The following is a 24,357-nucleotide window of genomic DNA, read 5'->3' on the forward strand; positions in this document are numbered from 1 at the left end:
CGGGGCCGCTACGCGCTGCCTTCAGCGCGATGGCGGCGGAGGGAATGGTGCCGGGGCCGGGACCCGGACCCGCTCTGGACCCGGGGCTGGAGCCCGTCCTGCGGGAGGCCGTGGCGGCTCTGGGCCGGGCCGGGGAGGGGCGAGCGGCGGCACTGGGCGCGGTGCGCGCCGCTCTTGCGGCGGCGGGCGGCTCAGCCGCCCTCGGGGAGCAGGAACGGGCGCTGTTCGGCGCCTTCCTGCACAGCCTGGCCCGGGCGCCTGGCGCGGCGCGGCCCGAGGGCGTTTGGCAGCGCTGCTTCCTGGAGGGCCCGCCCGGCCTTGTCCTCTGCGTCCTGCTGGAGGCCCTCGACTCCGCRGGGTCAGTCCGGCTCCCCGGGGCAGGCGGGCGGGCGGGCTCCCCCTGGCCTGCTCTCGGCGCGCAGGAGGGATGTCTGGCTGTACCTTTSGGCTGGGTTGAAGTGCAGAGGGACGGAGATGTGGGTGAACGCGGGGAGCCCTTTGCGCTGCCCTGAGTGCCTTCAGACCCCACACAGTGCTGTGCGTCCTGCAGAGCCACAGAGCTCCTTCACTAGTGATTGCAGAAGGGCCTGAATGTTTGGAGCCGAGGAAACTGCAGATATAAAGAGATAAAAGTCGCTTTAATTTGATTATTTTTTAAATACAGTGTAACAGAGCAGCGGCATTTCAGTAGTGATACCACAACAGAAAAGTGATGGCATGTACATCTTATTTTTACCATTTAAAAGAGACAGAAACTTACAGTTATTTTCTTCCAGCCCTGGCCTTGACCCGAGGGAGGTGGTTGGGGTCCTGGAGCAGTTCCTGCAGGAGGGTCGGATGTCAGCACTGCTGTGGGAGATCTGTCAGCAGCAGGCCCAGGTGGGCTGCCTGGAGCTGCAGGAAGCCCTGCTCAACAAGATCGTGTGCTTGCCTGAGCATGTGAGCAATAAACTCCAGGGAAAAAACCCACCAGTGTTCTTCCCACAGAACTACTTCCCTCTGCTGGGTGGTGCAGTTCTCCAGGTGCTGCAGAAGATCTCGGACTCTYTGCGGGGTAAGGCTGCAGGACAACTGTACTGTAGGGTAACCTTATCTGAYGAAGTGTTGTGTGCATGGACCCCATGGCTGCTGCTTGAAATACAGATGATGAGTGTTGCAGAGCCTMACGTACCCCTTCAGGCTATCCTAAAAGCATAAGGTCCCAGGAGTGAGGAAGATAGCTGAGACCTTTCAGAATCCAATGAAAGCAGCAATCCTCCAAACTTAAACGAGCATCATCTGTTCCTAAAGCTTAGTTGTGGTCACTTGGTGTGTGCTGAAGGAGTTGTTTGGGAGATTTGAGTGGTACTGTAWTAACCAGTAGCATTGCTACCATCATTTTAAAGTGGGCCTGAGCTGCTTTAGTCTTCTGCCTGTCGCTGTAAATAATACTGAGTGCTGGTTTGTGCCAGAAGGCAGGTGGAGGGAGGAAGAGATGAAGCTTGAAGAGTAAGCTGCTGGATTTTCAGGATTCAGCACTTGTGGAAGTGCAACTCCTCCAGAAGGTTGGTAGGAGGATGCTGGTAAAGTGTTTGGTAAGTTCACATCTCTTTTATCCCAGGTGGCTTGGACTGCTCCATCTCTTTTGTTTCTCATGTCCTGGGGAAGGTGTGCATTCATGGAAGGCAAAGTGAGTTTTATTATGCTCTTTTGGGGAGGAGGAAAGTGTTTTAGTGTATTAACATRGGAGGGTGACTGTGATAATGATCAACAGAAGGAGTGGGAGACCAGCAAGTTAATTTGGAGCTGTTCTGAGTTGYGCTGCACAGGCTGCCCTCTGCTCTCTGAGGCTGCTCAGCTGCATGTAGRTGATGGTGCTTTTCTGCCAATTGATATGAATGGGACCTGTTCTCTCAAAAACTGATGGAGAGAACATCATGATGAGAATCATCTCATTTTGCCATTTGGGGCGTGACTATTAAATGCTCTTCTAGTCCTTTTTTTGCCTGAAAGTGTGTTGTAAATACCAGTGTCCTGCCCACATGCAGTAGCCCTCTTGTGGGAGTAGCTGGCTGGTTGGCTTTGCTTAGCACTTGGAAGCCACTGAAGCAGTAGTTAAGAGGGCTGGGGAAGAAGAAGAAATATTTTCTGGCTCTGTACTGTGAAGAGGAATACTGCCAGTTCCTTAGGCAGCTTAGGTTGGCCCTTACCAGTCAGTTCTCCGATTCTTTTTGGAATGTGAACAAAAAAGAGCAGCAGAGCTGGGGAAGAGGCTTGAGCACAAATCTGATGAGCAGTTGAGGGAGTTGTGGGGGCTCAGYCTGGAGAAGATGAGGCTCAGGGGGGATCTTCTCACTCTCCGCAATTCCCTGAGGGTGCAGCCACGTGTGGATCAGGCTCTGCTCYCAGRGAGAAAGGGACAGGACAAGAGGAAATGGCTTCCAACTGTGCCAAGGGAGATTTAGRTTGCATATTAAGGGATACTTCTTCATTGAAAGTGTGGTCAGGCATTGGAGCAGGCTGCCCAGGGTGGTGGTGGAGTCACTAAATCCCTGGAGGAATTTAAAAGCCATGTGGATGTGGCACCTGGAGACAAGGTTTAGTGGTGGCCTTGGCAATGGTGGGTTATAGTTAGACTCAATGGTCTTAGAGAGCTTTTCCAACCCAAATGATTCCATTATTCTATTCTGATTTCTACTATAGGARTAATTTAGGAAAAAACGTATTTTTTCATGTTCTGAAGATCTTTAATTTCTCATGTCAGCCTCAAATGCAGTTGCACTAGTCCTGCCTGTCTGAGGTATTTACTGTTTTCTCTTCTGCTTCAGAGGAAATTCTGGGCGTTTTGGTGCCCCACCTGACGGACCTCACCAAGTCAGACTGCATCTGGCAGAGGATGTGCTGGCGGTTGGTGGAATGTGTGCCAGACCGCTGGATGGAAGCAGTGGTCCTTGGTTTTGTGCAGAGAGCACCCGGGTAAGARCTGTGAAAGGTTCTGTGTTTGTGTAGGTGATCTTTTTTACACTGCCATTTCCTGAGAGACTCAAGGGATAAGACAGTTGATTGTTGCCTCTCAGGGAGAGCCATCACCATCTCTTAAGAATCCACATCATGACATGCAATGGAAAAACAAGTGAAAACATTCTCTGCCATTATTTGTGTTTAGAGGTGTGCTATAGAGTTGGTTGCAAATAACTGCTCTCAGATTTTCCTATGATTAAGAACAGCATGACAGCAATCACATGGATTTCTGATGTTTTGTTGTTATCTTGTTAGGGCAGATGCCTTGTCCAGATTACTGGGGAACCTGGTTGTGAAGAACAAGAAGGCACAGTTTGTGGTGACACAGAAGATGCTGCTCTTGCAATATAGCCACACGGTGAGAACTCAGTGGGGAGCAGCAGTGTAGTTGTGCTGGGTTTTCCCCAGTGCCAGTGTGCTAAGTTCTTATTCTTCCTGAGTAAGGTTTAACTTCATTACAAAACGAGTCCTCAGTCTCTCCACATGTGTTCAGCTATTCACTGACAGCAGAGTSTAATAGAGAGGGAGTAGTGAACAGGAGCTTTGAAATCATGGGATTCATGTGCTCTCTCAGGGTCAATGGTGATTAGCAAAACTACTGTACTCTTGGAACCACGTGGTTATTTGCACATAGTTTCAGAATTCTGGGGAGCTGAAGACATTCAGTTATTTTAGACTCTGAAAGAGGAGACTGAAACAGACATGACCCACCCTCAGGGATAAGAATTAGACTGAAGACATGAGACAAGGATTGTTGGGTTTTTTTCCTGTGCACATAAGTTTGTCACAAGATGTTAGGAACTGTTCTGTGGCTTGTGATGCTGTTGTGAGATGTTGTTTTAGACTTGTGAGTTGTATGTTTGCCTGGGACTATGCTGGTTTTATTGGTAAAAATACTGTACTGTATTTGTCATGGTTTTCACGTATTTCATCAGCAATTGCCTCTGTATGTTTGGTTGTTTTTTAAAATTTGCTTGCTTTTCTGTCTCTGAGTGTTGTCAGCCAGTCCCTCAGAATGAGGTTTAGTGTGGTAAAAACAGACACTTGTCATTGCTGRATGACAGCTTTATGTCCAGTTGAAGCAGGAGTTGTGGTTTTCCTTGCAGACGGCAGTGCTGCAGAATCTCCTTGGCTACCTGTCCCTGGACAACCTCCGGCGCACCTTGTTACTCAGAGTAAGGTTCACCCAGTTGCTGATGAGGTGTCTGATGGAGAATGTTCTGCTCTGTGTGTGTGTCTGGGTGGTGCACAATTTTGGTACTTCTCTCAGACTTTCTGGTTGCTGTTCATGAGAGTGAGGGAAGCCTGGCCATATCACAAGTGAACTGTGATAAACAAATCAAAGCCTTCTTCACTGCTTACATTAACTTTCCATATTTAATTGGTAAATTGTCTTCCAAATAGCAAAACTAGGCTGGGTTCTGAAAGATGTCCCATGTCCTCTGTCCTTCCCAGCTTCCTCTGTCACCCTATTTGTGTGGCTGGGTACATGACAGCAAGGGATCAAGTTGGTGAGGAGTTGTCGGTTTACCAAGTGTTTGATGTTTCAGAATCACTCTCATCTACATTTTCCACAGTAGGGGTGGCAGATATTTTGCCTCTCCAAGTCAGCAGTATGATGAAACTTATATGAAATTTGTATATCTGGAAATCTCTACCATTTTGTCAAATTATWATTTTTTCCACTGTTTACATGTTTTAAAATTATCTGGAAGTACTGACAGCTATCTAAAATTGTACTAACCATAAATAAAACCATATAATATCATACTGTTTTTTTATTATAATACATATTGCACTGCATGTAATATTTACTAATAAGAAATAAACATTTATCACATTTAAATTTAAAACCCCATTATATTTAACAATATCTAAGTGAAGGTGCAGTTCTTGGGTGRTTAGCACAGTACACTTTGGGCCCTGAAACACAAAATGAGCTCTTTTTGTAGGGAGAATAAAATGTGCTTCAAAAAATTACCTCTGTATAGAAAATATCCATTTGAGGTCAACATCAGTTCTCTSATTCAGGTGCTGCAGGAGCTGTTGGAGACCTGGAGCAGCAACAGTGCTGTGAAACACTCCCCACCTGAGCAGCAGCTGTATATTAGCAAGGCCATCCTCATCTGCCTCTCCCATCTGAAGGAGCCTGAAATTGAGAGCTGTAGACAAGGTGAGGCTATATGATAARCAGGGCTTAGATTTGTTTAGGCAAGAGTCTTACTATAGTAAGTTGAAAAACATCTTGTTTTGATCTGTGGATAAACAGAATCGTCCCATTTTCACCTGGACAGATGGGGTAATGTGCTGAAATCSTGTTTAGCATTACTATTATATAATTCCAAATGCATAAGTTTAGGCYATGGAATTGAAGAAGGCCTATCTTTGCCCTAAGGCTCTTACCTGAGCAGTGGTTTAAAAGCTTCGAAGTTTTGTCACAGGAAAACAAGGATTGACTCTGGGACTAGTGAGAGGAATGGTGTGATTTGTAATGTATAGGCTTAACCTTGGAGCATGGGTGCAGCTCCAGAGGGGCAGGGAAGTTATCTGAGGGTAAAAAGCTGTTAGGTGGTGTCTGACTGTCCATGTGCATTCCTCAGTGTGAGGTGAGCAGGGTAACGAGTYACTGGCATGGACCTCCTGTTCTGTGCCTGCACAGTGCATAGCACACTGGGGTTTTGGCCTAAAATCTCTTGATTCTTTTGCAATAAAAAAAAATCTGTACAATGTCTAGAGTTACTGTGTGTGTGTRTGACTTACGTGGGATGTGAAGGTTCACTTTAGGACTTGTTCACCTGTTTCATTCTAGAATGAATTGTTCTTTAAGTGAAAAGAGACCTGATACGTACTACCAGTTGTGTAGTTTTATAGTCAGGTTTTTGTCTGACAGCTGTTGAAAAGATAAAGGAGCACAAAGAGCAGTAAGCCTTCTGGGTAAGGCTGGCAGCCAGTATTCCCCAGATCTGAGAAAAACTTGTATTATCTGCCTGTTTGAACTTAACCAGTTAGGCAAGTATCTATCTCTGTGTGATGGTTGTACTGGTTAGAACTTGTAATGTACTCAAACATGACTTTATATTTAAGTGACTCTGAATACTTTAAAACCAAACTAAAGATTGACTTACCATCCTTTTTTTCAGTGAAAAGCACACTATTGCAAATTTAGATTATATTGTAATGTATTGTTGACTTTGTAGCCCTTGGAACGGTGTGGATTGCTGTGCTGGTGTTGAASGGCATCACTGCCCTTGCAGAGAGGRAAGCCACAGTTCAGGGACTCTTCCTATCCATTATTGAGGGGTGATTGGTTAAAGCTGTCCCCAGGGAAGCACATGAAGATTGCTGTTTGTTTCTGCCACTGTTTCATGCACTGTTTGTTGGCTGTTTCAGAGCTTCTCACAAGCATGATGCAGGGTGTGAAATGCCACTTGGACAGCAGTCTGCCACAAGTACGGCGTTTGGGAATGGTGGTGGCAGAGAGCATCAGCTTGAAGATAAACACAGAGGGGCCTGTCCTGAAGTTCGAGGTGAAGGTTTTAATGAAATTTATGACTTGAGTACTGGGCTAAGAGGAAGTAAAGGCTATAAACCAGATGATGCAGGGCATTAGAGCAGTTTTTTATGAAATAAGGAGAGGAAGCTACACCCTCAAAAAGGGAATCTGTTTACACAAAACAATTGTATAGAAAATGGCCAAGTGGCTGAGAGTTACCTCAGGAGTGCAATCTGCTGGCAGAGGTCAGGATAAACTTGGTAATAGAAGTTTATCTTATTACATGAGGGAATCAGAATCTGATTTATGGGAGTTGAGAGGGAATTTCAAACTTAAGCCTGTGGTCAGCATTCAGTCCCWGGCATGGTAGGAAGGCCTGTTCTGAGCTGGGATTTTCAAGACTGACATGGAGATAGTTGCTTGGCTCTTTCCAGTACAATTTATGTGACTCATCTGATTAAATCACATTAACTCTTTAAAAGCCTGACACATCCCTCCTGTCACATTTATTAAATGTTTTAAAGATGGAAATAACATTCAGACAGTGTCTCATCAGGTACTATTCTTAAATACAAGGACAAAGATCACATATGCAGCCTGCTGCTACTGCTGCTGCTGGCAGTGCAGGAATCAAAACAGAGTTGATGAGGGTTCATCTGCTTGTGACTTGGTCCATGTGCAGTACAAGGGTGAAGTGTTGAATGCCGGGTATATTTGCAGTAAGTGATAGAATGCAGCAACAGTTATTCTGAATGTCTAGTATGAAGAAGATGATGAAACAAGAGAATTGRAGTCCTTTCTGGCGCAGACTCCACCATTCTGTGATGTCTTCAGCATTCCAGAAGATGAGTAAGTTACTACTACTATTCATGCCATCTTTTTGTCCTTCTCCACCTCTTTTTCCCTTTACACATAAGAACTATGTAGAGTATTCAAAATGTTTTACGTATTCTTAAACATCATAGTGCACCTTCTTGCAATGTGATTTAATTACATTAAATTCATAATTCCAGTGGTAATATGTAGTAAAATTGCTTGTTGATAGCCACATGTGGTGAAACTCTGATGCAGGGATCTTGTGTGCCCTGGGTTAGATCAAATTGGCATTTCTGTTTGCTTCTTGGAAATCTGGCATTTGTGTTGTATGCCTCCAGCCTATTCATTCATGACAAAAATCTGCTGCATCTGTTGCTCTAAAGACTGACTCTTCAGTGCTCTTAACCTCCAGAGCATCTGCTGAGGCTCTTTGAAGCATTGTTTGCTCAGCAGAGGAATGAAGCACTTTAGTGTTRTTAGTGGATGGAGCTGTCCAGCACTTCAGGGAAGTACAAAAGATTTTTCGCTCCCATTTCAGAGGCATGATCAGCATAGAAAGCTATTAGAGGCAGCTTTTGAGAAGCAGAGAGATGAAAGGACAATGTCAAAGTCCACAGAAAAAGTATTCTCAATTATTGTATTCATCCTATTGGCAATGTCTGTCAATAATGGTTAAAGATGGGTTTTTTTCCCATTTTGTAGAATCATGGAATGGTTTGGGTTCAAAGGCACCTTAAAGCCTATTCCATTCCACCCCCTGCCATAAGCAGGGACACCTTTCACCTGATGAGGTTRCTCCAAGCCCTGTCTAACCTGGCCTTGAATTTCCAGGGATCCAGGGGCAGCCACAGTTTCCTGGGCAACCTGTGTCAGGGCTTTACCTCCCWCACAGGGAGRAATTTCTTCTTAATATCCAATCTAAACCTCTCAGTTCAGTTTCATTCAGTTTCAAATCGAGATCAATATAATCTGGTTATTGAAGTCTTTCCTTAGCAGTCCCAGGTACTGGCAGGGGCACACAGCAAATTAGCCAGTTTCATTTAATCCATTGCTCCTCTGTAAAAGATTCTGCTTCTTTTCTCCCTTTATTCCATGCTCCTTCCCAGTACTTTGTTCCTTGTGTCAGCCAAGCTGAGTGTGAAACTAGAGCAGGAATAATTATCTGCTGTTTTGTGTAGGCAGCAAGGGTTGTTAGGGTGRGTAGTTTCTTTCTTGTAAGGACTGTTACTGTATGCATTTTAAAACTTCTTGTTCCTCACAACAAGCAGAAGTGAGAAAACAAATGCTGCACTGCCACTGATATCAGAGAGTAAAGAGAAACCCCATACAGCAGCTGCTGTGATGCCAGATGAGGAGTTGGATGCTGAGCTTGACAGGTATGGGGCAAGAAGAAGGGAGGAAATAGAAAATAAATGGGAGATGTGGGGAAAAAGAATCTGTCGATATCTGCATTTCTTGGCAATGGTTGTGATTTCTGACCTTGTTGTGCTGAGTGGTGAGCAGCAGAGTGGGGCTTTGCATAGGAAATTGCACTAATCAATAGATTAGACAAGGCCCGCGTTGTGTGTAACTRTTGTATTTGTTCCATTTGACTTAGATGTGTATTTTTTGGAAACTGGATATATTTTCTCATTTTAAGAGTGGCCCTGTTTTATTCTGTCACTATATAAATAAATACATCAATATATATATATGTATATATTATGTATATTTGTGTATATATATATATATATATATATCAATCTATAATGAAATCTCAAGAGTCAGCTTCTAGTCTCTTGGTCGGCTAACTTCTTGCTGCGCTTGACCAGGAGATCCAGTTCCAGATCTGGTCACAAAACTACTCTTTCCCTAGAACTYCCAAGGACCCCTCTCAGGCCAGACTTCAGCAGTTTGCTGAGTGATACAGGAGTGATGAGGTTATGACAGTGCATGTGCTGGTTCTTTCTCTTTGTGTGGCTATCTGGGGAAAGCCAGAAAGAACATATGCACCTGAAAAACAAACCCCTGCCTTTATTTCTTTTACAGTGATGATGATCTCATCCCTTAYGACATGTCTGAGGATAAAGAGCTAAAAACTAAAGCTCCTGTGTATATCCGAGACTGTATTGAAGGTAGGAGATTTTGGACTGAATCTTTATCTGTTTCTTACTGAGCCTGGGAGAGTGAACTCTGTGTAGGTTTATTTTTTCTGAGCTAATTTGAAGAAGCTGTAGAATTTTTTAGTAATTTCAGTTTAGGTCATAATGCTGGTCATGCAGGTTGTTTGTACGACAAATGATTGGCTGGAGGATGTTGGGGTGTATATCAAATCACAGCCATTTTGTTAATAACTTTTGTTTGTCTTTTGATTACAGTTCTGACTGGATCAGGATCTGAAGATTTGGACAAATGGGAAGCTACCATCAAGGCTCTTGACAGCTTGGTTCGGAAGAATCCAGCAGCAGTAAGAGAGGTGAAGTATTGTGATCCAGGTTGTCAGTGGGCTGTAGTACCAGAGGGCCTATCCCTTTGCAGTTTTGAGGAAATTAAACATGCCAGTCGAGGCAGAAGGCCAGGCTAATGTGTAGCTGGGTTAAAGGTACACATTCACAAGCTTTCAACTTGGAAGTAGAAGGAAATAGTTGCCTTGAAGGTGAGGCTATAGAGCACAATGGAAAAGAGAAGCAGCAAGTGTGCTGGCAGCACTCTGRTGTCTCACAGCTCCAGTGCTCAGAATGGAACGTCCTACAAGTAGAGCTTGCCAGTGTGAGGAAGCTTCATGCTTTGTGCTGGGCAGGAAAAACACCAGAAATGCTGATTACAGAGCAGCCATTTTGGATTTTGAATTGAAATTCAATTCAACTATTACTTCCCAARGGAAAGGGAAGCAAAATCAAATAAACTTTCCCTATTTGCTTGTACAAGCATAATGTCAATGGATGGAGTAGTTGGATTGTATTGGTCAAAATGAAAAGCTCAGGGGAGAGGAACCTGGGACAAGGTCACCATGTGTGCACACCACTGCCTRCTAGTGAACACCTGAATGTGTCAGAGACACCACCTGAGAAGGGGGAGCACTGTGGTACTGTACCCTGTAACCTATCAGTTACAGTGACAGTTCATTCTGTGTCATGATGCTACCACTTCTCCAAAAAGCCCAAGTGAATGTGGACAGATATTTGGCAGAYGGAGGATTTGTTCAGGGTTTTGAGAAATATATCTGATGTCCTTTGGATTAATATGCTYTCTATCCCTCCTGAGGAATGGACATGTTGCCTATACAGAATGCCTCCTTGTCTTTTTTTAAACGTTAGAAGTGGTGTGTAAATCCCATGAGAAAAAAAACAAACACCGTCAGGGATGTGATTCCTCTTTCATATTTTAAGCAGGTTAGTGTGGAGCTGGCAAAAATATTATTGCATCTGGAGGAGAAGACTTGCATTGAAGGCTTTGTGGAGCTTCGTCAAAGAGCTCAAGTAGCTGTTTTAACCACAGACCCAATACCCGTGAGTCCGTCTTACTACTTTCCTTTTYCCAATGGATGCACAGGCAAAAATTGAAGCAGCTGAAGTCTCTCATTTGGYAGAGGGAGCTGTCAGTGGGTTAGAACAGGTAGTTCACATCTGACAACATTTATGCTTCTGAAGAATCTGCAAAGAATGTCTGAACCATAGGAAAAAGAAAACCGTGTCAGACTGGAGGAACTGTTTGGAGGCTGTTGGTTTGAGTGTACCTGACAAGGCAGATCGGATAAGTACTTGTACTGAAGGGTTTCACATAGAGGGAAGCTGAGGCACAAAGGSCTTCTACAGAGAAAGACTTGACTTGTGATTGTAATCAGGGAATCACAGAATAGTTTGGGTGGAAAGGGGTCTTTAAAGACTRTCTTATTCCAACCCCCTGCCATAGGCGGGGACACCTTCCACTAGACCAGGTTGCTCCAGACCTCATCCAGCCTGGTCTTGGACACTTCCAGGAATCCARGGGCAGCCACAACTTCTCTGGGCAACCTGTGCTAGGGCCTCACCACCCTCACAGGGAGGAATTTCTTTCTTATGTCCATCTAGATCTATCCTCTGCRTTTTACATCTTTATCCTTCATCCTGTCAGGCCCCAGTAAAAAGCTTCCCTCCATCTTTCCTATAACCCACTTCAAGGGGGGTTAAATCTCTCYAGAGTGAGATCTCTTAACTGCTGTGGCAGTTGTTTGGGTACCTCTGTGTAGGAGTGAGAGAAGAATGACCAGTCTCATCTGCCATTTTAGTCTTCTGGGAGAATCTAGAAGTGGAAGTGTCTGAATTTCACCTGTTTACACCACAGCATGTTTCTTCCCTTCTCTTGGAGGCTTTCTGTTACCTAACAGGATGCAAAACCTGTGAAATGAAGTGCTTTTAGAGTTAAAGGGAAGGTTGTTTCCAGCCTGGGTCTGTGTTCATTGTACCCTGATTTTTCTGTATAGGTTGCAAAGTACTTGACATCCCAGTTCTACTCTCTGAACTACAGTCTCCGTCAGCGCATGGACATCCTTGATGTGAGTGCTRTCACTTCCCACTTTCCTTCTGTCTGTTGCACCAGTGCTGAGGTATAATGGTGTTACCTTTTATTCCTCATGGGAGAAGGCAGAGGCATGGGAATCTCTTACATTACTATTAATGCCTGGCATTCCCCATTTGTAACCCTGCTATACCAGTACCCAGGGATCCCTCCCCACAGAGTGCAGAGCATGTGTTGGGCATTTGCCTGGGAGAAGCCCTGTTTACTTTCACATCATCAGTCTGTTTTATCTTCCCTTCYTGAAGGACAGCAATCTGCCTGTGACTCCTTCCACACTTGTGTCTGAAGAAGAAGCCACTGCTCCTAGTTTCAGGGCTAAGTGACCAAGTGCTTGGTCAGTCCCTTGGAGCCAGGTGGCTGTTGGAGGTCGGTTTCCTGCTGTTCTTCACTCTAAACCTGTTGTGCCGTGTTGCTCCTGTCAATGTGGGTGCAGGTGACTGTTGTTCCCTAGGGATTGCCTATATTTAACTGAACCTCTCTTTGTTTTATCTAGGTATTGGTTTTSGCAGCTCAGGAACTGTCCTGCCCCAAATTCCATGGGAAGACCAAGCCTTATGGTGCCCAAAAGACTTCTATCCAGCTCCTTCCCAGAAGTGACAGCTCTAAGGACTGGAGAAGAATTGTTGATGAGAGGATCAAAGGCAAAACTCGGAGATTTAATATGGTGAGGCCAGAAACAAMCTATTGTCAAATCCAGCAAAAATAGGGACACTCGGAGTTGCTGTATTTTTGTCTGGAAAGAGCAAAATACCTGTGAAAGAGAGCCCAATACAAAGGAAAGTCAGATAAATATATATTTGAAGTTACAGAGTCTTGAGTTTCTTGATGCAGAGTATCAGCTCCTGTACTCCTTTCAGGGCAGGGAGAGGAAGGTAAACTTAAAATTTGTTACCTGGCTTTGAGGAATAATTGGTGTTCTGTSCTTGTTCTGAGCTTGTCTGGCCACTGCAGGGAGCTATGAATGCACCTCAGAGATCCCAGGGTCTCCATCAGATTAGCTGCCTCTGGACTACATTGTCTTGAGCCTTCCTGTTTTCTGGGGAGATAAATTGGTGCCATTTTCCTAGTTTCCAGAATTCCCCTGTGGTTGAGCCTGGAGAATTTGCTTTCCAAAACTCCTTTGTCCCCTGCATGTTCTTCTTAGATGCTTGTTCCAGCATCTAACTGAGCAGTACTGAGCTATATTGCATTGAAGGGTTTAGGTGTGGAGAAGATCTGAAATGGGAAGTGAGCTGGGAAACTAGTCATCATAGGTGTGCAAGCAGTGGTTGACAATGGGCTGGCTGCAAGGAATCTGTAGTCTTGACAGTGTCCAGAGAAGTGGAAGAGCTGGGTGCTGCACCTTGTGCCTAGACTTCATTTTTCTCTTGGACAGGGTCAGTCTCATGTGGAACTGGCTTCCAGCCCAAACAAGTTCAATTCTGTTGCTGGGCACTTCTTTTTCCCATTGATTCAGCACTTTGACAGGTGAGTGTGAACACCTTAGGATGTGGTATGTGGGCGTGGCAACTGCCAGAGTGAACCTTTTCTGCTTGTCCTGCATGCCTCAGAGCAGCAGGCCCAGGAGTTGTGCAGGAGCCCAATGACACCACACTGACACTTGGGTCCATCACAGAGCTTAGGGAGGAGGGGTCTCTGGAACTTAACCTTTGAAGTGTAGTGGGGCAGGAGTATGTAAGATCCTGCAGAARTGAAGATCCATCACCAAGGGTAATCTCTCAGCCAGTACACAGGCAAGTAATTCTGGCAGTACTACGTGAGTTGTCTTGGCTCAGCCTCTGCTGTGGAAGGTTCACACACACCACAGCTCAGACTGCAGTCTTGAATCAAAGTTAACTCTGCCTCAGGTTGGGTCTGTCACCTGCACTGGTCMTTCTGGCCACAGTATATGGCACAGGACATAGTTTATTGTCAGTCCCTTAAGTCTTTGCTAACCTAAGGAAGGCTGAGTAATTGATTCCATGATAATCAAGATTATTGTAATACCAGTTGTAATGGTATGGCATTGGGGGTAGCTTTTGCCTGTAGGTCTTTCCAAGTAAAGCCTTTGGTAGAATGTGTGATACCTGCTGTAAGAGTAGAAGATACTGCTCTGGGAGAAAAGACGAGAGCAAACAMCTCTGGTCTGTGTTAACCTGGTAGTGCCTGTATAATGACTGTTGTAAGGATTCAGGCTTATGGGGGACAGTTCCCCTGCATAACCTCCTGACTGTTCCAAAGAGGCACTGATCAGTCTTCTCACTGCCACACAATTGTGTCTTGCACTTGCAGGCCTTCAACAACATTTGATCTTCTGGGGGAAGATCACTTAGTCCTTGGAAGACTGGTCCACACTTTAGCAATCCTGATGTACTTGGCTGTCAACACTGTGGTAAGAAAGGGGAGAGAGCAGTGGAGACTTCCAGCCTGGGAGCTTGAGGTTCTTCTGGAACAGCTGTGTGCTTCAGGGCCTGCTGCACTGAGACTGTTAGCAAGTTGGAGTTGTGTGGTCTGAGAAGTTGTGAAATGGGCTGGGAAAAATTGGTCAGAAATGAGACATGGGATTCAAGCCACTCCTGCACTACCTTTTGCTTCTTGTAGAAAAACAGTCAACTTCTCAGGGGGTTGGGCACATCATTTCACTTTACTGCCAAAGTTGCCTCATTTTAAAATAGATTCAATTGTAGCACTGATCTTAACAAAACCGTTGTTCGAGCGTTTGGACGATGCTCTCAGGCACATTGTGGGATTGTTGGGGTGTCCTTTGCAGGGCCAGGAGTTGGATTCATGACCCTTGTGGGTCCCTTCCAGCTCAGGACATGCTGTGATTCAATAAGCAATATGTCTCAAGGCCCAACTCTACAGGCCAGTGTGCATGGTGTTCAGTGGTGCTGTCACAATCTTCTTTTGCAGGCAGTGACAGCAATGGGAAAGGCACTGCTGGASTTTGTTTGGGCTCTGCGTTTCCACACGGACTCGTGAGTTACTGTGATTGTRTACTCTCATTTTTAAAGATCATCTGTGAGCCAGCCTCCAGTCATGGTTTATCTTTGACCAAGACTAGCACCTGGCTCAGGGTGTCAGTGACTTAATGCATTAACTCTGTGCTCTCCTCCAGCTGTGTGTTCTTATAACTGAGTTTAATGCCAGCCCAACGCATGAACTTGGCCGGTGTCTTCTAGTGTGGCAGTACAGCCATTACCTATAGAAAGCTTGGCAAATTTCCTGACCACTTGTCCATGTGATAGTTTCATGTGTGTTTACTCAGAGAGCTCAGAAAAYTTTAGATTCCATTCCAGCATTCAGCCTTGGAAAAGAATTAAGACATGTAGCCAAAAGACTGTAAACATCCAATTTCTGTTTTGCTCTCAGATKTGTCCTGGTCTCTGAATTGTGTTAGACTCCTATGCACAGCATGGCAGGGGCTCTGTGTGGGGAACACTGCAAGATTCCACCTCTAAGCAGGAGGAATATGGCAAAAGTCATCATACCATTTGAAACTGGAGACCCCCTGAGGTGAAATCAATGCAGAGCATAAAGCTGCAGGCTCTAACCAGTTCAGTCCTTTCTCCACAGGTACGTGCGCCAGGGCCTCTTGTCCTGTATCTCCTCTCTGCTGCTCAGTGTCCCTGTGGAGCGGATTCTGGCAGAYATGACAGAGGAGCTGTTGGAGACTCAGTCCTGGCTGGGAGGTAAGACCTGGTGAGGTACATCAGTGTGTGCTGAGGGACAGTGGTGCGGTCTTGGTGCAGCATCTCATTTATTGTGATGGCAGCAGTGATGTCCTTGAATTGTGCACCAGAAATCTGCACGATCAGCAAGTAGAGCCCCCCATGTGCTGTGGGGTGCAGCGCTAAGGTACCTGAGCCATTAGCTGAGAGCTGGATATGGCATTTCAAACTGTGACTATCTTCACAGGCCAACCAGAAAAATCTGCAAAGACATTCTGTGCCCCCTTTTTCTCTGTCTAAGCATCCAGCCACCAATCTCATGAAGCTGCARGAAGTGTTGTTACATTGCATGTTACATCCAGGCTATGATAGTAACACACAAGGCTTGTACAGCCCATTTGCACTATGTGCTCATTATGGGGGTGTTGTTAGGAGGAAGAGGAGTATGGCCCAATCTCTAGCTTATTGCTGATGGAAAGAAAAAGCTACAAAAGACAGCACTGTGTACCCAGCTGTGTACCCAGCACACCTTATGTCAACACATGCTGTGGGTTCTGGCAAGCTGGAGCTGCACAGGTAAGTATTCAGATACTGCGGTGAGCTGAAGGAAGAAGAGGAGCTAATGCTGAAGCCTTCAGTGTGTTCTGAAGGTGATTCTTATGGTTCCCTCTTCTGGTTTCCTTCACCATTCTCACACTCRGTGAGTGGCTTCCCACAGGGAGCAAGCAGGAAGCATCGCTGACCCAGCTGGCCTCTGATTCTGGCACGTGGGGTGCTCTGTGCCTTTTAAAAGGGAGTGAGCTGCCTTGTGGGGCTGAAGACTTTACTTTTCCCATGACACAGGGTGCTCTCAGGAATCTGCTTGTCTCTGCATTTAACACTGCTGTTACTTAGTGAAGCCTTTCAGGAATGTATTTCCAGTGTGAGGGTTTGCATAATCTTTTTTCAGTGAGTTATTTTGAGGAGGAGGAGTAGAATAAYCATGATAGTAGCATCTTCCCATGCTTTTAGGTAGTGTAATAGGCCTTTCTTTACATCTAGTGCTTTTGCATGAAAGCTGCATGTTTGGTCCTGGTGGGAATGGAAGCAGGGTAAGATAACTGTTGTGGGTATAACAGAGAAAGGAAAACTGCAGTAGGAGTCGTTCTGAAGCCTTAAAGAATTGAACTCAGCTCCACATATGGTCAGATGCAATTTAAAGTGCTTCTAAAGCTGCTTCCTGAAATACACCAGCTTCTTGGGCTGTGCCTTTGCTGTTTGTTGTAATGGCTGCACAGGGAGGCACTGGGCCCTCCCTACTGCTCCAACAGGTCAARTCTGACACTAGAGACCTGCTTCTGTGACTTAATCACAGGTCTGAGCTCATGGACTTGCTGTTGGTTCATGACTCTTCCAGACAAGATTTGCAAGAAATGTAATGTAYTAGCAGTGCTGTAGCTGGGAATGACATGGGACCTTCACTGCTGTGCCTTTTAGCCACACGGGGTTTCAGCTTACAGCATCTGTGTTTCTCCTGCCATGGTCAAAGCACAGTGAGGAGTAGTGGGATAGGAAGTGTTACACACAAAGTGATCAGTAGAAATCCAGAAACCTCCTCCAGTTTGTTGTTACATCGGGATCTCCACAAACTGCTGTAGTGTGTCCTATGATTGACTGGCTGCCCTTCAAYTTCAGGCTGCAACCCTGGCATTGTTTGTTTACTGGATGGTTTGGGACATTTCAGCTGGGGAGAGGTGAGAATCCACTTTGGACTTGTCCGTCATTGCCCTTAGTTGCCATGCTGGACTTGCTGTTAAACAGCCTGATCCTTCCCAGGGGAGGGAGGGAATACCTGAACCCTTCTAGGAAATGGTCCCTTTGATTCCTCAGCAGCTGCCTTTGAGGGAATTCCCCATCCCTTGCAAGTGTGGTTTGTGTCAGGACCAACAGGACACTCCAGTGCCCTGTGCCTCCCATGCAGTGCCAGCAGTGCCAGSTCCATCCTTATGGAACAGAAACAGCACCAACAGCACTCTGAGCTTTTGAGCTTATTCCAATATGCCTTGTAACCTCCCCTTTTGTGTTGTGCAGAGGGAGTATGGAAGCAGCAGGGTGCAACTCTCCGTGCATTATAAATAGCCCTACTCCACTGACATGAGTCATGTGTTTGGGCTGACAGTGCTGGGCTCCCAGCACACTGTTCGTGCGTACAGGATATCCTCATACAGACTCCCTGCTCTTCCAGGCTCCCCTGCTCAGACATCCTGCGTGCATCCTGGTTGTTACTTTGCAAGYCCATTAAGGGCTCCTGGAATAACAGTTGCTGGGAATAGCCTCACACCACCCTTAGGTGCAGCGTAAAGTGTGGAACTCGTTTATCAGAAGATTGGTCTCTCAGAATGAGAATGTACTGAACCTTGGGACCTGTCTCTTTCTCTCCCCATTGGAAAGACATCGTGACACCAAACTCGGGAGGGAGCACTATTTTTAATTGCAGGAATACTAGAGTGGAGACTTTAGACTTTGGAGAAAGKGGATTTCTAGCTGCAAACTGCATTCATGCTTGTAGCTCAGTTGTACAAAGCTTTTGTGTTGGTCAAGGGCTCAAGTACAAATTCTGGCATGGAAATTATCCCATGGAATCCAAGGTCAGACAGTTTCTGTAGTGTTTCAAACTAATTGACTATTTGTTTCTCCTACAAGACTGACTGGAGCACTACCTCATGTGGCAGTTAGGGCTTGGCTGAACTCGTGCTGCTTTACATGATCAAGTTTGTGCATCTCTTCTGCCTTCTGGCTTAATGCAGTTCCTGCGAGTGCTGATGTCCAGACCAGCCRTAGGTGCAAACGCCATTGCTTAGTTCTGTGATTGTTAGTAAAAACAGTGAGAAGTGTTAAGGGCACATTTTCCCATTCTCCAATTAACAGTGGCTGCTTCTTTTACAGATGTGGTGGAGAAAGACCCTGATGGGGACTGCAGAAGGCTGGCCATGCAGAACTTACTGCTAATGGAGAACCTGAAAAAGAAACTTGAAGCTATCCCTTCCTAACTGAAGGGTAACAAAAATGACCTTTACCTTGTGCTCTTGCCAGCTGGATGTGTTCGGGCACTCCTGGGGCCTCTTCAGCAGTCACCTGGCTGGAGGAGAGGAAGAGGGGGGAAGGGTGCTGAGCTGTAAGCCAGCAAGCCTGACTTGACATCTGCACTTTGTAGTGGAGGCCAATTGAGCAAGCTCTGGGTATCCGGTACAGCGTGTACAGATGCAGGAAGGTAGGCGAGCACTGCCATCCTCCCCACCCCCAGCCCCCACCCTTGCTATTTATAACCTTGGCAGGCCTGAGTGCTTGGCTAAAAATACAGAGAAGATCTCACAGACCCTTCTTGTCAGAAAAACAGGAGGGTTGGGGAGTGCCACTTGCCACTGTAACCCACCCCTTACAAAGGCTCCCATGTTCCTGARCAGCTGGAGTTGGGGGGAGCAGCTGTTGGTCTGCTGCTGGAAGAGGTGGCATGGTGCAGGAAATGCACTGCTGATGGGATGCCAACACTGGATAGCTATGCTGAAGAGCTGATAATGTGTCAAACCTTAAAGGTCTGAGCTAGAGCTGGGCTGTGGTTAGTAAGTAATAAAGCAGGGAATTCTTTTTGTGTAATCCTAGTACAGAAGTAAGTTTCTATTAAAGAATAAATAATCTTTAGATTTTGACCTTAAAATCTCCGAACTCTTCTTTCCTGAAAACAATTCAGAAACCTCAAGTTCACCCCAAGTTTTGAAGCAAGTCACAAAACATGAAAAAGAAAAATAATTTTAAGTATAAGGGCTRGTTGGTAAGAAATTGGACAGGCAGAAAGGTGAGCAGAACCTTGGTTGTTAACATTAAGCTTCACTTCTTTGAGTCCTGCTTGTCCCAGCGAATGAATTTGCTTCCAAAAATCTGGCTARTACAGAGTGGCTTGATGTAACTGGTGTTTTAATGTGAAGCTCCTTCTCCAGAAAGAAGCTTCACTTGTTCAGAGTGAGCCAGCTTGAGCAGGGGTTGGACCAGGGGGCATACAGGAGGCATACAGGGTCCCTTCCAAGCCAGGCATTCTGTGACTCTCAGGTTTAGAGCCCAGATGTCTGTAAGGGTTGCTCTACACCACATGATCTCTCTGATGTATTTGAACACAGAAGCTTGTGTTGGGGAAGGTCTGCCTTCAGCCTGTAAGGAGGGGGTAGTTTGACTTTTAACCAAGTTTCTACCTAAATAGGATGGAGATTGTTTTCAGAAGGTCAGATTCTAAGGAATCTGCACCTTAGCAGATCAAAGTTGTACTTGAAAGGCAACTCACAGTTTCCACCTCAGTTATTCAGCTCTTCTCTGTACTGAGAAGAAAGTGAAGTTACAATATGCAGTTCTTACTGATTTTTTTCTGCCKAAAATTTATTAAAATACTAAAATCAGATTTCTAACAGGACTTACATATGAATCTGTATGCTGTGCTTGAGAGAATGTTTTAACTCAAATACTGTCACTTGTGCAGCCAAGCAGGAAAAATAAATTTCTTGGTAATAAAAGACTGTGTGACAATATCATATGACTGGTCTGGACCCCCTCATGAGGACAGAATAAATGAGCTGGCATTAAAGTCCGCTTTGCATTTGATAAGTATTCATTGTCAGGGGTCCTCCACTTCATCAGCCACTTCTTCCTCCTCCCTGTTGTCCGTGCTGCTGTGGCCAGTGTGCSCTGGGGCCAGGGCTCGGCTCATGGGAATGCCAGCACCTTGGTGCACGGCCTCCAGAGTCTGTGGGCACACGTAGTAGCTCATGTTTGAGGCTGGAATTCTTTTCTGCATCTCTTCCAGGTAGCGATAAGCCTAAAGGAATGCAGAGATYACTGTCAGAGGGTTGCACTGCTACAGGAGCCCCAGTAAAGCATTTATTGTGCTTTGCACATTAAAAGTGAAGTTCATTAGCATATCAGCTGGAGAAACTCATACTTGGCACCCTCATGTTTCATCAGAGTATCAGGCCAGGGSCTGTTTGGCACATCTGCCCTGAAGGAGCAATTCACCATTTCCTCAAGTACTTATAATTTTACAGTTTTCTTCTCTGGGCAGRTGGCAAACATAGCATGGTGGCATTGCTGAGGCACGCACCCAGACAGACCTCTGTCCTCATCAAATCAGTGGGAATGCTTAAGAATACACAACCATGTAYGCTCTGTGCCCTGAGCGTACAATGAAACATATGGATATAGTTCCTGAGCTGTGCCTCACTCTGCTGTGCAGTTAGGCTCCTACCATGGAATATATTCCTTTGTGAGAGCCATGGTACACCAAGCTGCACAGGTGTACAATATGGGTTCTGTAGGTTGGAAAAATTAAGACTTCACTTACTGTATGGAATTCCTCCACTTGTGCATAATGCTGAACCAAAAATCCCAGGACATCGCCATGCCGGAGCGCATCATCAAAGTTTTGTTCAGCCAGGAGCAGTTCACACTGCCTGACTGCTTCTTCAGTGTCTTCAGGGTAAAGTCTAGGAAAGGGCAAAAGTGAACTGTGATAGCCCAGGGAGAACAGTCAGTTTGTCAGGCCAAGGAAAGGGAAGAGCTTTTACTGCATGAGGTTTCATGACAGAAGCCCAAACAAAACCCAGAACCGCCCCCTTTTTCTGGGGCTGATTCCCCAGTGTGGCCAGCCGGAGAGGATTCTGCCCCTCTGCTCTGCTCAGGTGAAACCCACCTGCAGAGCTGCCCCAGCCCYGGGGCAGCTGGGGTCCCAGCACAGGCAGGACATGCAGCTGCTGGAGAGAGTCCAGAGGAGACCATGGAGATGCTCCAAGGGCTGGAGCCCCTCCAGAGCCAGACTGGGAGAGCTGGCAGTGCTCAGCTGCAGAAAAGAAGGCTACAGGAAGGCCTCAGAGGCCCTTCCAGGGCCTAAAGGGACTCCAGGAGAGCTGGAGAGGGACTTGGGACATGGAGAAATGGCTTCCCAATGCCAGAGGGCAGAGAGAGAGGGGATCCTGGRAAGGAATTGCTCCCTGTGAGGGTGGGGGAGGCCCTGGCACAAGGTGCCCAGAGAAGCTGTGGCTCCCCCATCCCTGGAAATGCTCAAGGCCCTAAAGGTGTCCCTGCCCATGGCAGAGGGTAAAATTGGATGAGATTTAAGGTCCCTTCCCACCCAAACCAGTGTGTGATTGTGATTTTATGATAATCACCTTTCTGGCTATGCCTCCCTTGTTCTATATGCTTCTCTTTCAGGTTACCTTTCCATCTTTAATGCAGTGGCACTTTAAAAAATCACATTATGGTTTCCCTGCTAGAAAAATGTACCAGCAGCTTTTTTTTTTTTTTTCCCAGCAATCTGCAAGTTATTTGTTAAACTATTTTTTTTTTTTTTTTCCCAGCAATCTGCAAGTTATTTGTTAAACTACAGGTGCTGTTACAACTGCTGTTCTGGTGTGATATTTCTGTCACTTAGTTTCTGTGCTCTCCATGCTGCAGCTTACCTCTGAGCATGGATGAACCGCTTCATCAGACTCATCCTGCTCTGCAGGTGGCCAAGTTTGCTTTCCTGTTCCACAGGGCTTCTGGCCTTTGCTTTGGAAAGGCACTTGTATGCTTCTGTCAGTGCTCTGTGGGCTTTTTCATAGTTCTGATACTCATCAATTTCTACCTGCAAGAGGAGAAAAGAGATGGTCTTGCTCCAGAGCCAGTAAACCAAATGCCTTCAGCAGTCACATGAAGGGCGTTACCTGAGCACATGCATCATAGAAACCGGCCAGGCGGTCMAGGGCCCCTCCTTTGGTGTAGAAGTTGATGATATTTGCAATAATCTTTGGATCCTTACACCAATCCAGTGACTGCAGGTAGTTGGCTGCCATTATATAAATCTCTCTCTGTCTGCAAACACTCGCAAAGAAGATAATTTTCTCAGTATCTCCAGACTTCAGCAATGCCCTCATAGCCTGGCAAGGGAAAGGGAGGCACAGGGGGAGAGGSAAAATACTGTGAATGCAAAAACATCATCAAGATGGCTCCAAAGTTTCATCTGGGTGGTTACTGTAGGAAGTCTGTTTCAAAGTTTACTTTTCAAAACACCCTGGTTTTGAGGCTATCCAGGCTGACCTTTAACTTGTTTCCTGCTTGTGTGTATTTCTTGGTCGCCATGTGGTAGTTGCCTTGTCTCATACAGCAGTCAGCAATTTGCTCCAGCAGCTCCCTCCGAGACTCCTCAGAGAGATCCTGGGACTCCTTGGAGACTGTCATCTGCTCGGCCAGCTCCTCGGTGATGATCAGGTTCTTCTCCAGGCAGAGTTGCAGAGCTTCATGGTACTGATGGGAGCAAGAGAGCAATGAGATGTTGCAAACATTATTGTGATACCTCACATTGCTTGTGGTGTAACCCACAGAAATCAGCTACAAACACGAGCAGTTGAGGATGCTCTGGAACACTGGAGTGTAGTTAGGTGTCTTGACATCAGCCCCTATTCAGACACACACTGTCCCATTTAATTTGTTAAGAATGTGTTTGTTCTTCCATGACAGCATTGTTCTCACACAAGTGTGCCACTAAAGATTCAGCAATTTTGACTATGAACATGAGATTTTCAGAGACATGCAAGTCAGACTTGGTAGGCTTGACTGATGATAAACTTTTCAGCACATATAAATACATTGGAAGATTTTGTTAAATATTTTGGTACTTCACACATAAGAACTACTTCTGAGTAGGCTATACAAAAGTTTTTAGTCCAGAAAAGGGCTACTGCACCTTACAATACATAGAAGAAARCGAGCCACAGGAGATTGTTAAAGAGGAGTGAGCACAGGGCTGGTCTGGYACCCAGCATTTCGGCAAGACAGAGCTGCAGTGCCCCTGAATCAGTGGCTTAACAGGAATCTTGAAACTTTCCAAATGTCTCTTGTATTTGTTTACTGCACAGATGAATGGCTGTGTGCAGGTACACACCTGTTGTGCTCCTCTATCTGTGCAAAGGTTACCAGAAGGCTCAGCTCACCTTCTTGGCCGTAAGCAGCAGCTTCATTGCCTTCTCATACTGAGCATGTTTGATGAAGAACCCAGAGCAGCGGGCGAGCAGGGCCGGATCAGACTTCTCATCCAGATCCTCAGCAATGAGCTGTAGGGCCCCAAACTGCTGTGTGGCAAAGGCCAGCTCCAGRGCCTTGGAGAAGTGTCCTGCCTGCAAAATTTGGAATGAGGCTTCAAAGACTAAAATGAGCACTACAGAGACAGTTCACAGGATGTCCTRGAGTGGCTTAAATAAAGCATTACCCACCACGAATAAATGACTAATAAACAGGACATGGTAAGAACCACAGCTGATTAAACATTCCTCTGCATTAGGAACTGCTTCAGTGTAAAGCTCAAGAGTTTCTACTAAAAGATATTTACCTTGTGRTATAACATAACAGCTCTGTCCATTTGATCCCCCTTTTCCTCATAGTAGCAGGCTGCCTCTATCATGTCTTCTGGTGAGCTCAGGAGAGCCAGGTTCATCAGCTGATCATCTAAATTATTCACCTGTTCAAAAGCAAAGGTTTGGCTCTGGGTCTGCACACACAAATTTTATTAATTCAAACTGCTGGCAAGGCTGTGGCTTTATATTGTCACACATTATTAAAATGTCACCCCTTTCTGAGTAAAACCTCTACAACCCAAGTGACTTTCAGCTTCAATTATGATTATTTCTTTCAGGKACTTTCTGATTATCTGTTCAAGAAAATACTGTTCCAAACCAYCAAGGCTTTATTGATCCACCTTTAGTAGAAGACATCAGCAGAAACCAGAAGCAGCTTCATCATGGGCTGCCCGTGAGCAGGCAGTGTGTGATGGGAGAGAACAGGCACGAACTCCTTGCAGCACTTTGCCGG

The 24,357-nt window shown here is 45.7% G+C and overlaps 2 protein-coding genes across 7 annotated transcripts in view; one reads left to right on the plus strand and one right to left on the minus strand.

The window, feature by feature from the left end:
• The first annotated feature begins 1 nt into the window (after window position 1).
• TELO2 (telomere maintenance 2) lies at window positions 2-18,745 on the plus strand. 3 transcript variants are annotated; one of them, XM_057382825.1, is made up of 20 exons: window positions 2-358; window positions 777-1,054; window positions 1,601-1,669; window positions 2,808-2,955; window positions 3,256-3,358; window positions 4,107-4,175; window positions 5,032-5,173; window positions 6,391-6,527; window positions 7,254-7,342; window positions 8,575-8,685; window positions 9,338-9,423; window positions 9,667-9,764; window positions 10,678-10,797; window positions 11,751-11,822; window positions 12,339-12,509; window positions 13,221-13,312; window positions 14,117-14,216; window positions 14,738-14,802; window positions 15,401-15,516; window positions 18,421-18,745. In XM_057382825.1, exons 1-20 carry the CDS (start codon window positions 30-32, stop codon window positions 18,522-18,524), a joined length of 2,499 nt encoding a protein of 832 aa, XP_057238808.1. In that variant the 5' UTR covers window positions 2-29; the 3' UTR covers window positions 18,525-18,745. The 3 variants fall into 3 exon arrangements, with proteins under 3 accessions (XP_057238808.1, XP_057238809.1, XP_057238810.1); XM_057382826.1 differs by having other exon boundaries at window positions 10,681-10,797; XM_057382827.1 differs by having other exon boundaries at window positions 8,578-8,685.
• A 56-nt stretch (window positions 18,746-18,801) lies between these two features.
• Window positions 18,802-24,357, minus strand: part of IFT140 (intraflagellar transport 140) — a 100,900-nt gene continuing 95,344 nt past the window's right edge. For all 4 annotated transcript variants that reach the window (XM_057382822.1, XM_057382824.1, XM_057382821.1 and 1 more), the window contains exons 24-30: window positions 23,879-24,007; window positions 23,484-23,666; window positions 22,591-22,797; window positions 22,218-22,430; window positions 21,972-22,138; window positions 20,858-20,999; window positions 18,802-20,335 (exon numbers count right to left, since the gene is read on the minus strand). In XM_057382822.1, coding sequence (XP_057238805.1) covers window positions 20,135-20,335; window positions 20,858-20,999; window positions 21,972-22,138; window positions 22,218-22,430; window positions 22,591-22,797; window positions 23,484-23,666; window positions 23,879-24,007 — 1,242 coding nt within the window. In that variant the 3' untranslated portion in view covers window positions 18,802-20,134. The remainder of the gene's footprint in view (window positions 20,336-20,857; window positions 21,000-21,971; window positions 22,139-22,217; window positions 22,431-22,590; window positions 22,798-23,483; window positions 23,667-23,878; window positions 24,008-24,357) is intronic.

Source organism: Malurus melanocephalus, unplaced genomic scaffold (genome assembly GCF_030028575.1).
Source record: "Malurus melanocephalus ecotype Western Australia unplaced genomic scaffold, MMel_1.1 scaffold_588, whole genome shotgun sequence".
Taxonomy (NCBI): domain Eukaryota; kingdom Metazoa; phylum Chordata; class Aves; order Passeriformes; family Maluridae; genus Malurus; species Malurus melanocephalus.